The 13,236-nt window shown below is 45.1% G+C and overlaps 1 protein-coding gene across 1 annotated transcript in view; it reads left to right on the top strand.

Annotated features, from left to right (window-relative positions):
* Window positions 1–7,545: 7,545 nt before the first annotated feature.
* The window catches only part of LOC140389148 (uncharacterized), a 51,993-nt gene continuing 46,302 nt past the window's right edge, over window positions 7,546–13,236 (top strand). The window contains exons 1-5 of the mRNA XM_072473306.1: window positions 7,546–8,211; window positions 8,303–8,398; window positions 8,492–8,725; window positions 9,686–9,708; window positions 10,765–10,880. Coding sequence (XP_072329407.1) covers window positions 7,756–8,211; window positions 8,303–8,398; window positions 8,492–8,725; window positions 9,686–9,708; window positions 10,765–10,880 — 925 coding nt within the window. The 5' untranslated portion in view covers window positions 7,546–7,755. The remainder of the gene's footprint in view (window positions 8,212–8,302; window positions 8,399–8,491; window positions 8,726–9,685; window positions 9,709–10,764; window positions 10,881–13,236) is intronic.

Here is a 13,236-nt window from a genome sequence, read left to right on the forward strand (position 1 = left end):
ATCTGATGGATCTGTACTCTGTGTTGAACATCACTTGGAGGAAGCACCGAGGGTGGCAAGAGTGCAAAATATGCTCTGGGTGGGGGTCTTCATTGTCCATCACCAAGGGTGTCTCGGTATTACCACCACAGACCGAGCTTGCTGGGTCCTAAAGGACATAGCTGCTAGACCTGGACTGCAGCAGGCGGTGAGGAAACCAACAAGAGGGGAAAATATATTGACCTCATCCTCACCAATCTGTCTGCTGCAGAGGCATCTGTCCATGACAGTATTGGTAGAAGTGACCACCACATAGTTCTTGTGGAGACAAAGTCCAGTCTTTTCATTGAGGATACCCTCCATCGTGTTGTGTGACACTACCACCGTGCTAAATGGGATAGACTTTGAACAGATCTCGCAACTCAAGAGCGGTTGTGGGCCATCAGCTGCAGCAGAATTGTATTCAACCACAAACCACAAAAATTCCCATCCTTAATGATGGAGGAGTCGAGCACATATGTACAAAAGACAAGGCTGAGGCATTCGCAACAATCTTCAACTCGAAGTGCCGAATGGATGATCCATCTTAGTCTCCTCCAGAAGTCCCCAGCAACACAGATGTCAGTCTTCAGCCAATACGATTCACTCCATGTGATATCGGGAAACAGCTGAAGGCACTGGACACTGCAAAGGCTATGGGTCCTGATAATATTCCAGTATTAGTTCTGAAGACGTGCTCCAGAACTTGCCTCACCCCTAGCCAAGCTGTTCCAGTACAGCTACAACACTGGCAGCTATCCGGCACTGTGGAAAATTGCCCAGGTGTGTCCTGTACAAAAGAAACAGGACTAATCCAACCCACCCTATCAGTCTACTCTCCATCATCAGCAAAGTGATGGAAGGAGTCACCAACAGTGCTATCAAGTGGCACTTACTCGGCAATAACCTACTCACGGACGCTCAGTTTGGGTTTCGCTCAGCTCCTGACCTCATTACAGCCTTGGTTCAAACATGGACGAAGAGCTGAATGCCAGAGGTGGGGTGAGAGTGACTGCCCTTGACATCAAGGCAGCATTTGATCAACAATTTACGCCCACATCCCGTAAATGGATAAAAAAAGTTCTATTTAATCTGGTTAAGACAACTGTTTCAAAGTATTTTTCAATGGAATATGTGTTGATGCTTTGATAATTTGAAATGTCACATTCGACTGGCCACATTGATCACTTCATGTAGTTTTTCTCTGCCAGGTAGCTGAGCAGGTCTGGAACCTGTTCTTCAACATTGCCAAAGCATTTTCTCATGTTACTTAACACGTAACAGATCAAACCTTCACACACCCCACTGTCCAAATATCATACCACACATGCCGTTCAATGAAAACCATGATGGGGCTTTTTGGTAATTTTACTAAAAGGTCACAGGAGTATCTGAATATCTTTGCTTTTATCTCCCTGCATGTTTCAAATTCCTCAGATCATAGCCAGAACATTAACTGCAGTTATATCACAATGTTAATAGGCATGGATGCATCCATCTCCTGTACGTCGCTATCAATTTACACATCTCATCCACACTTTCCAGATTTCAGTTTAATGGAACTGAACACCAGGTCGATGTATTCATTGAACGACACCAAGGGTGGCTTATTCCAATTTCCATGTCATGGTGTAACTTTCCTCTCTCTATCTTCTGTTCGAAGTGGGGCTTTCCATTGATTGCTATTCTATTCTTATTCATGAACTCTGAACACTTTTATAGACGGTTCAATATTCTCACAATTCGGCGCTTTAACATCAGCCACAGAAGGGGTTGTAATCAATTCTGAACTTCATGGTGTTCTGCTCACAAGTATTTTGTCTCAAAAGATAACAAATAAAGTCGTATATTTGAACAAACACAGACTTGAGACAAAATCTTTAGCGTGGAAAGCATTAGTTTCACTGTGTTCTTGCAAAAGGGTGGAGCAAGCATGCGCAATTCTGTCAAGTTGACATTTTTTGTCAAATGTTTTTCAATGGAAAAAGGACAGACCCCAGTTTAACCTGTTTCCCCCAGTTAATTTTTTTATTAACGCTGCTCAATTTTTTTTTCTTCCGGTGCCTATACAACTGACTTTTATAAAATTGAAGAAAAGTTAAATGAAAGAAAAAGTAAACTTTCATAATTAGACAAATGGGTGGATTTCCTCCGGGTGCTCCGGTTTCCCCCCACAGTCGAAAGATGTGCAGGTGAGGTGGATTTTGGCCAGGCTAAATTACCCTTAATTTCCAAAATGTTAGATGGGGCTACTGGGTTACGGAGATGAGGTGGACGCGTGGGTTTCAGTACATTCTCATTCACAGGTGTTGGGTGTCTTAAAAAATATTAAGTTAGATAAGTCCCCAGGGCCTGATGGGATCTACCCCAGAATACTGAAGGAGGCTGGAGAGGAAATTGCTGAGGCCTTGACAAAAATCTTTGGATCCTCGCTGTCTTCAGGGGATGTCCCGGAGGACTGGAGAATAGCCAATGTTGTTCCTCTGTTTAAGAAGGGTAGCAAGGATAATCCCGGGAACTACAGGCCGGTGAGCCTTACTTCAGTGGTAGGGAAATTACTGGAGAGAATTCTTTGAGACAGGATCTACTCCCATTTGGAAGCAAATGGACGTATTAGTGAGAGGCAGCATGGTTTTGTGAAGGGGAGGTTGTATCTCACTAACTTGATAGAGTTTTTTGAGGAGGTCACTAAGATGATTGATGCAGGTAGGGCAGTGGATGTTGTCTATATGGACTTCAGTAAGGCCTTTGACAAGGACGCTCATGGTAGACTATTACAAAAGGTGAAGTCACACGGGATCAGGGGTGAGCTGGCAAGGTGGATACAGAACTGGCTAGGCCATAGAAGGCAGAGAGTAGCAATGGAGGGATGCTTTTCTAATTGGAGGGCTGTGACCAGTGGTGTTCCATAGGGATCAGTGCTGGGACCTTTGCTCTTTGTAGTATATATAAATGATTTGGAGGAAAATGTAACCGGTCTGATTAGTAAGTTTGCAGACGACACAAAGGTTGGTGGAATTGCGGATAGCGATGAGGACTGTCGGAGGATACAGCAGGATTTAGATTGTCTGGAGACTTGGGCGGAGAGATGGCAGATGGAGTTTAATCCGGACAAATGTGAGGTAATGCATTTTGGAAGGTCTAATGCAGGTAGGGAATATACAGTGAATGGTAGAACCCTCAAGAGTATTGGCAGTCAGAGACATCTAGGTGTACAGGCCCACAGGTCACCGAAAGGGGCAACACAGGTGGAAAAGGTAGTCAAGGAGGCATAAGGCATGCTTGCCTTCATGGCCGGGGCATTGAGTATAAAAATTGGCAAGTCATGTTGCAGCTGTGTAGAACCTTAGTTGGGCCACACTTGGAGTATAGTGTTCAATTCTGATCGCCACACTACCAGAAGGATGCAGAGGCTTTAGAGAGGGTGCAGAAGAGATTTACCTGGATGTTGCCTGGTATGAATGGCATTAGCTATGAGGAGAGATTGAATAAACTCGGTTTGTTCTTACTGGAACGTCAGAAGTTGAGGGGCGACCAGATAATGGTCTACAAATCTACAAAATTATGAGGGGCATAGACAGAGTGGATAGTCAGAGGCTTTTTCCCAGGGTAGAGGGGTCAATTACTAGGGGGCATAGTTTTAAGGTGCGAGAGGCAAGGTTAAGAGGAGATGTACGAGGCAAGTTTTTTACACATAGGGTAATGGATGCCTTGAACCCGCTGCTGGAGGAGGTTGTGGAAGCAGGGACGATAGTGACGTTTAAAGGGCATCTTGACAAATATAAGAACAGGATGGGAATAAAGGGATACGGATCCCGGAAGTGCAGAAGATTTTAGTTTAGACGGGTAGCATGGTCGGCACAGGCTTGGAGGGCCGAAGGGCCTGTTCCTGTGCTGTACGTCTCTTTGTTCTTTGAGATTCTCAGGAAGGTTGCAGACAAAACTCGGATTTTTGAGTCTTCTCCCCCCCCCCCTCCCCCCCCGGGCCTCTGATTGTGAACGCTCCAGTCAGGGGAAACATCCACCCAGTACCACCCCTTTCAAAACACTTCAATATTTCAATAAAATAATCTTTCTTCTAAGTGGCATGGGGTGATATGCCAGTTCCACTTAACCTCTCCTCATAGGACAGTTACCTCAGAAAGCAGTTTAGCCTAGTGAAACTTTATTGCATTCTCTCAAAGGCAATTACATCCTAAAAACAGTTACGGTGATCAAATCTATACCGAGTTGGTCAGTTGTGGATCTCAAAGATTCAATATAATTGCAGTCGGGCTTATTGAATTTTATATTTCAAGCCCTCTGTAATATAAACAACGACAGGAGTTAACAGTGAGCTATGTGAACGATTAACACAAATAAATGTTTTATGTGGCAATCGTGGGGCCCACAACTGATATAATTGGGACACGTGACTCTATCATCCTCTGCCGAGTCTAACAATGTCCATAGAGAATTGAGGGTCAGATAATTTATTCCACACAGTGAATTCCATTGTGATATTCGCCAGAATAAACGACAAACCAGGAGTGCTGTAGATTGGAGTTGACTGGTCCAAGCAGAATTTCGATAACAAGACTGACAGTGATCCTGTTCAATACCAGTGTTCACCAATCATCTTTTCTCCAACAGGACTGGACTTATATCATTCCATTTTCACAACACCGGCTTGATATCAGGAATGTTGATTTGTATTGCTAAATGCAAAGGCAGTTAAATGCTATCGCGTATATATTTTTTTTGGGGGGGGGGGTAATGGCGCAGTGGTCTTGTTGCTGGACTAGTACCCCAGATTCCAAAGTAATGCTCTGGGAACCCAGGTTCAAATCCCACTACCTGGTAGAGGGTGGAATGTGAACTCAGTACAAATCTGAAAGTCCAACGATGACCATGAAACCATTTTGGATTGTCGTAAAAATCTGGTCTACTAATGTCCTTTAGGAAAGGACATCTGTCAGCCTTACCCTTGGTCTGGCCAAAATGTGATTCCAGACCCACAGCAATGTGATTGACTCTCAAATGGCCCCTCAAGGGCAGTTAGGGGTGGGTAATAAATATTGGCCCAGTGGGCAAAGCCCACATCTATGAAAGAACTTTTAAAAAACATTTGACGTTAATAGAGGAACATGGCTGCGGATATACCAGTTCCGCAATGAAATTACTCACCAGCAGGACCGCCCTCAAATAGGAAAGTGCAGCAATCCTTTAACACACAAGAACCCACAGAGCAATAATAGTATAAATATCCAGTTCATCTGTCTTTGGTGATGCTTGGCAAGAGGCAGCGTGAGGATAGTGGACGCCAAGCCACAGCAGCCAGAGTGATTGGCACCCCATCTCACTGCTTCAACACCCATTCCTCCACCGCCGATGCAAGGTAGAAGCATTGTGTCCCATCTACAAGATGCACTTCAGGAACTCAGCAAGGCTCCTTCGACAGCACCTTCCAAACCCTTAACCTGTGCCACCTAATTGGAGAAGAGCAAGAGGTGCATGCGAACACCATACTTACAAGTTCCTATTCAAGCCGCTCACCATCCTGTCTTAGAAATATATCGCTGTCCCTTCACTGTGGCTGGGTCAAAATCCTTGGACTCCCTCCCTTGCAGCACTGTGGGAGTACCAATACCTCAAGTACTGCAGTGAATCAGTTAGGCAGCTAATCCCAAGAGCAATTAGGGATGGGCAATAGAAATGCTGGCCGAGCCAGCAATACCAACATCCCATGAAAGAGTTCAAAACAACAACATTCCCTCCACTCCCAAAATACTTCATGGGTTTTCAGGTGGATGCCCCCAGTTGCGGGAATACACGACAAAATGTAGATCTTTGCTGTGTGGAAAATAAAACTGATTCTCACAGCTACAATTCCACTAAATATATTTTCTGTACCTTTTATACCAGAGGGTTTGGAATCGACAGCAAGTTCAGACTAGAGAAAAGGGCAATGGAATTTGCAAAGCTATAAAAAGCTACGTGAATAATGGGGATCCTATGGATGTTGTGTATCGGTACTCCAAAAGGTATTTGATAAGGTGCTGCATAAAAAGATTAATACACAAGGTAAGATCCAGGGACTCCCTCCCTTGTAGCACTGTGGGAGTATCTACACCACAAGGGATCAGAGGTAATTTATTAGCTTGGATAGAAGACTGCTACCTGACAGAGAGCACAGAATAAGGATAATGGGTCTTTTTCTGTTTGGCAAGATGCAACTAGTGGGGTACCACACGTTTCGGTCCTCAGACACCAGTTATTTACTATATATATATATAGTATAAAACACTATGACACTAACATAGGTGGGATCATAAATTCCAATGAGGAAATAAGACATTTACAAACACATTTAAATAGGTTCAGTGCGTGGACCAAAATTTGGCATATGGAGCTTAACGTCGATAATAATAATCTTTACTGTCACAAGTAGGCTTACATTAACACTGCAATGAAGTTACTGTGAAAAGCCCCGAGTTGACACATTCCGGCGCCTGTTGGTGTACATGGAGAGAGAATTCAGAATGTCCAAATTACCTAACAGCATGTCTTTCGGGACTTGTGGGCGGAAATCGGAGCACACGGAGGAAACCAATGCAGACATGGAAAGAACATGAAGACTCCGCACAGACAGTGGCCCAAGCCGGGAATCAAATCTGGGACTCTGGTGCTTTGAAGCCACAGTGCTACTGTGCTGCTAAGTGAGATGTTATCCATTTTGGATGGAAAAATGGAAAGGCAACTTGTTATCAATATGGAGAGAAACTTCGGAGTGCTTCGGAGCAGAAGGATCTGGTGTCCTCGTGCATGAATCATAGAAAACTAGCAGTTACAGGGGCAATATGGAAGGCAAGCTGAATTTTGGCCTTTATAGCTAAGGGAATCGAGTATAAAAGTAGGGAAGTGTTGCTGCAACTTTCCAAGGCATTGGTGGGAGCGTTTCTGAAGTATTGTGTCCAGTTTTGGTCCTCTTATTTGAGGAGGGATATAGTTGCATTCGAGGCAGTTCAGAGGAGGTTTACTAGATTGATTCCATAGAGGGGTTTGTCTTATGAAGAGAGATTGAGGAGTTTCGGCCTATACTCTCTCGAGTTTAGAATAATGAGAGATCTAATTGAGCTACATAAGATGATAAAAGGTATTGGCAAAGTAGACATTGGGCAGATGCTCCATCTTGTGGGACAATCTAGAATGAGGGGTCATAGTTTAAGAATAAGGGTGTTAAAATAGAGATGAGGAAAATATGCTTCTCTCAAAGAGCCGTGAATCTGTGGAATTCACTGCCCCAGAGTGCGGTGGATGCCCGGACATTGAGTAAATTTAAGGAGAATATAGACAGATTTTTAATCAGTAATGGGGTGAAGGGTTCTGGAGAATGGGCAGGGGAGTGGAGCTGAGGCCGAGTTGAGATCTGCCATGATCCTGTCGAATGGCGGAGCAGGTTCTCGGGGCTGAATTGCCGACTCCTCCTATTTTTTATCAAGGTATCTTGTCTCATCGATCCCGCCCAACTCCTCCTCTTTCTCTCTCCCTCGACTGACAACATTTTCTAGAGACCAACATGCCCAAACTGGGTTCACTTATTCCCCTCTGTACTCGAAAGCTGTTCATCCTTCATTCTGAGCAAGTTTTTATCAAACCGTCTGAAGGTTGAGCGGACATAGCTTAGTTTATATTCATGCTTCTCGGAGTATTGCAGTGAACCTCACCAGGAAATAAATTGAAGATTAACGCAGTAAAATGCAGAGTGAAACCGTGTTGAATCAGGAAGTGCTGAGGGTGAACATGGTTTCCAGACAGCAGCTTCAGAGTTTGAGCGAAGAGGCAATTTGTCCAATTTGTCTTGATTTCTTCATCGAGCCGGTAACACTGGATTGTGGACACAACTTCTGCCGCTCCTGTATCACCCAGTGTTGGGGAAAGAAGGAGATAAACTCCTGCCCGGAATGTAGAGGGGAGTTTCCGGAAAGAAACCTCAGGATAAATCGGGCCTTAGCGAATCTGGCCGAGAAAGCTCGAGAATTAAAGTTGAATCCGAAGGAGAAGGGAAGTAAACTTTACTGTGAGAAACATCAGGAAGAACTAAAGCTGTTTTGTGAAACTGACAGGAGATTGATCTGTTTCTCTTGTAGAGATTCGCGGGAACACAAATCTCACAACTTTCTGCCGATTACAGAAGCTTTTGAAATCTACAAGGTAAAGGGGAAAATATTAAAATGCTGATATACTTACCACATTTTTACGGCACAAAGCTAACTTATTCTGTGATTTTCTCTCCTAATATCAGCAACAACTAGAATGTTCCTTAAAATCTCTCACAAAGAAGCAATCTGTCATGATACAAAAAGAATTGAAACAGAAAGTGAACATGTCCGAAGTTAAGGTGAGGTCTCCCTGTGCTGATTTTCTGGGATCTCGGTTCGTTTTGTTCCCTTTATCGCGGGACATTAATAATGTTTCACATTTCATTTGGTAGGAACAGTCGAGCAGTCTGCAGACCCACATCACATCCGAGTTCAGTAAAATGCACCAGATTCTCACTGAGAAAGAGCAGCGTTTACTCAGAGATCTCAGAGAAGAAGAGGAGAGGATTCTAGAAACAATGGAGAAAAACCTTCGAGAGATTCAGGAGAATTTAAATTCTATTGAGGAGAAGATGTCAAAGGTGCAGGAAGCGATGGAGCAAAAAGACGAGCTGATATTTCTGAAGGTGAGGGAATATATTGCAGGTCAGTTGAGTGAAACCTCGGAAATGATAACTTTGAAATACGTTCAGGGTTTGCAAAAGTGACACAAATTGAATTAAATCAATTATGTTGTTTGTTTTGTGAGGTTTTTGGGGTGTTTTTTAGTTCTCTTGTTCTGTCTGCAGAATCCCGGGATTAAAAGCCAGCATTCTCCTGTCATGGAGTTTTAATCTTGTTACAAAACTTGTAAATGTATATGTGTTGCAGAAGTTTAATATTTTCGCGGAAATTGATTCCAAATCACATTGCTAATATGTGATTGGAATATGTGGGTCTGTTTGATACACTGGGTGTGAGGGGTAAATCTCACGGGGAAATGGGAGGATCCCAGAACCAATGGGAAAAAACATTCGTGAGATTCAGGAGAATTTAAATTCCATTGAGGAGAAACTCTCAACGTTGCACAGATAGAGAAAAAAGACGAGTTAACATTTCTGAAGGTGAGGGAATATCTTTGAGAGAATCTTTCATAGAATCATCAAATCCCCTCAGTGCAGAACGAGGCTATTCGGCCGATGATGTCTGCGCCGACCCTCCAATAGATTGCGGGTGTGTGAGAGTCACTGTGTTTGTGAGCGGGGCTGATGCTCAGTTCCAGTTCCATGTTGTGAGTGTGTGTGTGTGTCTGGTACGGTGTGTGAGAGTCACTGTGTCTGTGAGCGGGACTGATGCTCAGTTCCAGTTCCATGTTGTGAGTGTGTGGGTGTGTCTGGTACGGTGTGTGAGAGTCACTGTGTCTGTGAGCGGGGCAGACGCTCAGTTCCACTTTATTTGACTCTCCACAATCTTCCTTCCAAAATCCATCACTTTACACCTCCGTGTGAAATCTCATCTGCTCTGAGTCTGCTCATTTCACCAGCCTGTCTAACTCCTCCTGAAATCTGTTACTGACATCCTCACTGTTCCTCATTCATTTCTTTCAGGAGGAAGCTTGTCGGAAGAGAAGGTAGGACACGTTCTTTACTGAAACACTGCAGAGTTAGATTTTTCAAATTGTGTTCTTGTTATTGTCAGCCGATTTCTCTGCTGCTGACATTTCCAGAATTATATTTTAAAAGCATTATTAGTTGCGTGACGATAATTGCGCCAATGATTCCCACACGAGTGTTTTCTTCATAATAACATGTTTTAACACAATGATTAATAACTGTTCTCTAATATAGCATTAATTGACACGGCGACATGAAAATATCAGGACTATGTTCCAGGATTCGCAGTGATGATTTACAAGCTGCAGTCTGCCTGTGAGGTAGTGACCTCCGGCTGACCCTGAGAGAGACGCACCGTCCATGTTCCCAGCTGTGGGTCATTCAAACACCTGCACAGCACCTGGTGAACCCGAGAGAACCTCACCTTAAAGGAGAACAGGGTTCTATTTTTATACTATAACCTTACTCTGTCCCGGTAACAACCACCACAACAATTTGTAATTAATCTATTATCAGACTTTGCGCCTTTTTCCTTGACACGTTGTTTTAATTCTCTGCCCTTGAATTTCCAAGGTATATTTTCTCAGTCGTAGAAAGAAGATTAACATTTTACTTACTTTTTAAAAAATTGAGTATACCCAATTCATTTTTTTCTAATTAAGGGGCAATTTGGCGTGGCTAATCCACCTACCCTGCACATCTTTGGGTTGTGGGGGCAAAACCCACGCAAACACGGGGAGAATGTGCAAACATTTCACTTACGATCTCTCGAATAGAAAACGTTCTGGAAGTTGTGAATATTGGGATAGCTTCAACGGTGTTGGGCGGCACAGTGGTTAGCACTGCTGCCTCGCGGCCCGGCTCACTATCGGTGTGCAGTTTGCACACTCTGTGTCGTCTCAGCCCCATGACCCAAAGGTGTGCAGAGTAGGTGGATTTGGCCACGTTAAATTGCCCCTTCATTGGAAAGAATTGTGAATTGAGTACTTTAAATTTATTTTTTTTAATGCATGAGCGTTTCTTATCTATTCAAAAAAGACCGAGCCATAACATCAGCTGTTCATTATTTACAGGATTAGTGATGATGCTTCAATGCTCTCAGTATCTGCTGTCGCCCTGTCTATCGGAAAGTTCAAAGGCCCTTTACAGTACACAGCGTGGAGAGAAATGATAAACTCCATTAACCCCGGTAAAAATCTTCTCTTCATTGATGACTCGAAATCCAATTGTGAAAGGATTAATTTAGCTCCAGGACCCCAGGTTAAATACTAACGTTGCCCGGTTGTTAATATCTAGAGACTTCTCATTCTCATATTTGACTCTCTGTGGGTTCTTCTGCGTGAGTGTCTGAAGCCATCAGCACCGTGTGTCAAAGCAGTGAAGGGGGAGGAATTTGAGCACGAGTCCCGCAATGTGATCGCTGATTTGAGAAGAAGCTGGTCTGGCACCGTGTGAGTTCTGCTGAACATTTTATTGACATTTTATTTGGAAGGTGGAGGCAGTGGAGAGATTGTGTGAAATATAACTCATTTGATGGATGGAATTAGAGTTCGGTCAAGAGAATGAGTTGCAAACACTGCGGCTCCGTAATTTCAGGGCAGATTATGCGGTAATCTTATTATTGAGCAAGGTTCAAAATACCGCAGACAAGATGACCATGCGCAAGTTTAACACGAGTCTAGAAAAAAGTGGCGATGGTGGTAAACGTGTGCGTGTGTTTGTGGGATGGAGGTGTGTGTTTGGGGGATGAGGGTGTGTGTTTGGAAGATGAGGGTGTGTGTGTTTGGGGGATGAGGGTGTGTGTTTGGGGAATGAGGTTGAGTGTTGGGGATGAGGGTGTGTGTTTGGGGGATGATGGTGTGTGTTTGGAAGATGAGGCTGAGTGTTGGTGGATTAGGGTGTGTGTTTGGAAGATGAGGCTGAGTGTTGGGGGATGAGGGTATGTGTTTGGGGGATAAGGGTGTGTGTTTGGGAGATGAGGGGGTGTGTTTGGGGGATGAGGGTGTGTATTTGGGGGATGAGGGAGTGTGTTTGGGGAATGTGTTTGAGTGTTGGGGATGAGGGTGTGTGCTTGGGGGATGATGGTGTGTGTTTGGAAGATGAGGCTGAGTGTTGGTGGATGAGGGTGTGTGTTTGGAAGATGAGGCTGAGTGTTGGGGGATGAGGGTATGTGTTTGGGGGATAAGAGTGTGTGTTTGGGAGATGAGGGGTGTGTTTGGTGGATGAGGGTGAGGTTTTGGGGGATTAAGGTGTGTGTTTGGGGAATGAGGGTGAGTGTTGGGGATGAGGGTGTGTGTTTGGGGGATGAGGGTGTGTGTTTGGGGGATGAGGGTGTGTGTTTGGGGGATGAGGGTGTGTGTTTGGTGGATGAGGGTGTGTGTTTGGGGGATGAGGGTGTGTGTTTGATGGACGAGGGTGTGTGTTTTGGGGACGAGGGTGTGTGTTTTGGGGACGAGGGTGTGCGTTTGGGGAATGAGGGAGAGTGTTTGGGGATGGGGGGGTGTTTGGGGGATGAGGGTGTGCATTTGGGGGATGAGGGTGTGTGTTTGGGGGATAAGGGTGTGTGTTTGGGAGATGAGGGGGTGTGTTTGGGGGATGAGGGTGTGTGTTTGGGGGATGAGGGAGTGTGTTTGGGGAATGTGTTTGAGTGTTGGGGATGAGGGTGTGTGCTTGGGGGATGATGGTGTGTGTTTGGAAGATGAGGCTGAGTGTTGGTGGATGAGGGTGTGTGTTTGGAAGATGAGGCTGAGTGTTGGGGGATGAGGGTATGCGTTTGGGGGATAAGAGTGTGTGTTTGGGAGATGAGGGGTGTGTTTGGTGGATGAGGGTGAGGTTTTGGGGGATTAAGGTGTGTGTTTGGGGAATGAGGGTGAGTGTTGGGGATGAGGGTGTGTGTTTGGGGGATGAGGGTGTGTGTTTGGGGGATGAGGGTGTGTGTTTGGTGGATGAGGGTGTGTGTTTGGGGGATGAGGGTGTGTGTTTGATGGACGAGGGTGTGTGTTTTGGGGACGAGGGTGTGTGTTTTGGGGACGAGGGTGTGCGTTTGGGGAATGAGGGAGAGTGTTTGGGGATGGGGGGGTGTTTGGGGGATGAGGGTGTGCATTTGGGGGATGAGGGTGTGTGTTTGTGGGATGAGGGTGTGTGTTTGATGGATGAGGGTGTGTGTTTGGGGGATGAGGGTGTGTGTTTGATGGATGAGGGTGTGTGTTTGGGGGACGAGGGTGTGTGTTTTGGGGACCAGGGTGTGTGTTTGGGGAATGAGGGTGAGTGTTGGGGGATGAGGGTGTGTGTTTGGTGGATGAGGGTGTGTTTGGTGGATGAGGGTGTGTTTGGGGGATGAGGGTGTGTGTTTGGGGGATGAGGGTGTGTTTGGGAGGATGAGGGTGTGTGTTTGGAAGATGAGGGTGTGTGTGTTTGGGGGATGAGGGTGTGTTTGGGGGATGAGAGTGTGTGTTAGGGGGATGAGGGTGTGTGTTTGGGGAATGAGGTTGAGTGTTGAGGATGAGGGGGTGTGTTTGGGGGATGATGGTATGTGTTTGGAAGAT

This window comes from Scyliorhinus torazame, chromosome 14 (assembly GCF_047496885.1).
Source record: "Scyliorhinus torazame isolate Kashiwa2021f chromosome 14, sScyTor2.1, whole genome shotgun sequence".
NCBI classification, from domain to species: domain Eukaryota; kingdom Metazoa; phylum Chordata; class Chondrichthyes; order Carcharhiniformes; family Scyliorhinidae; genus Scyliorhinus; species Scyliorhinus torazame.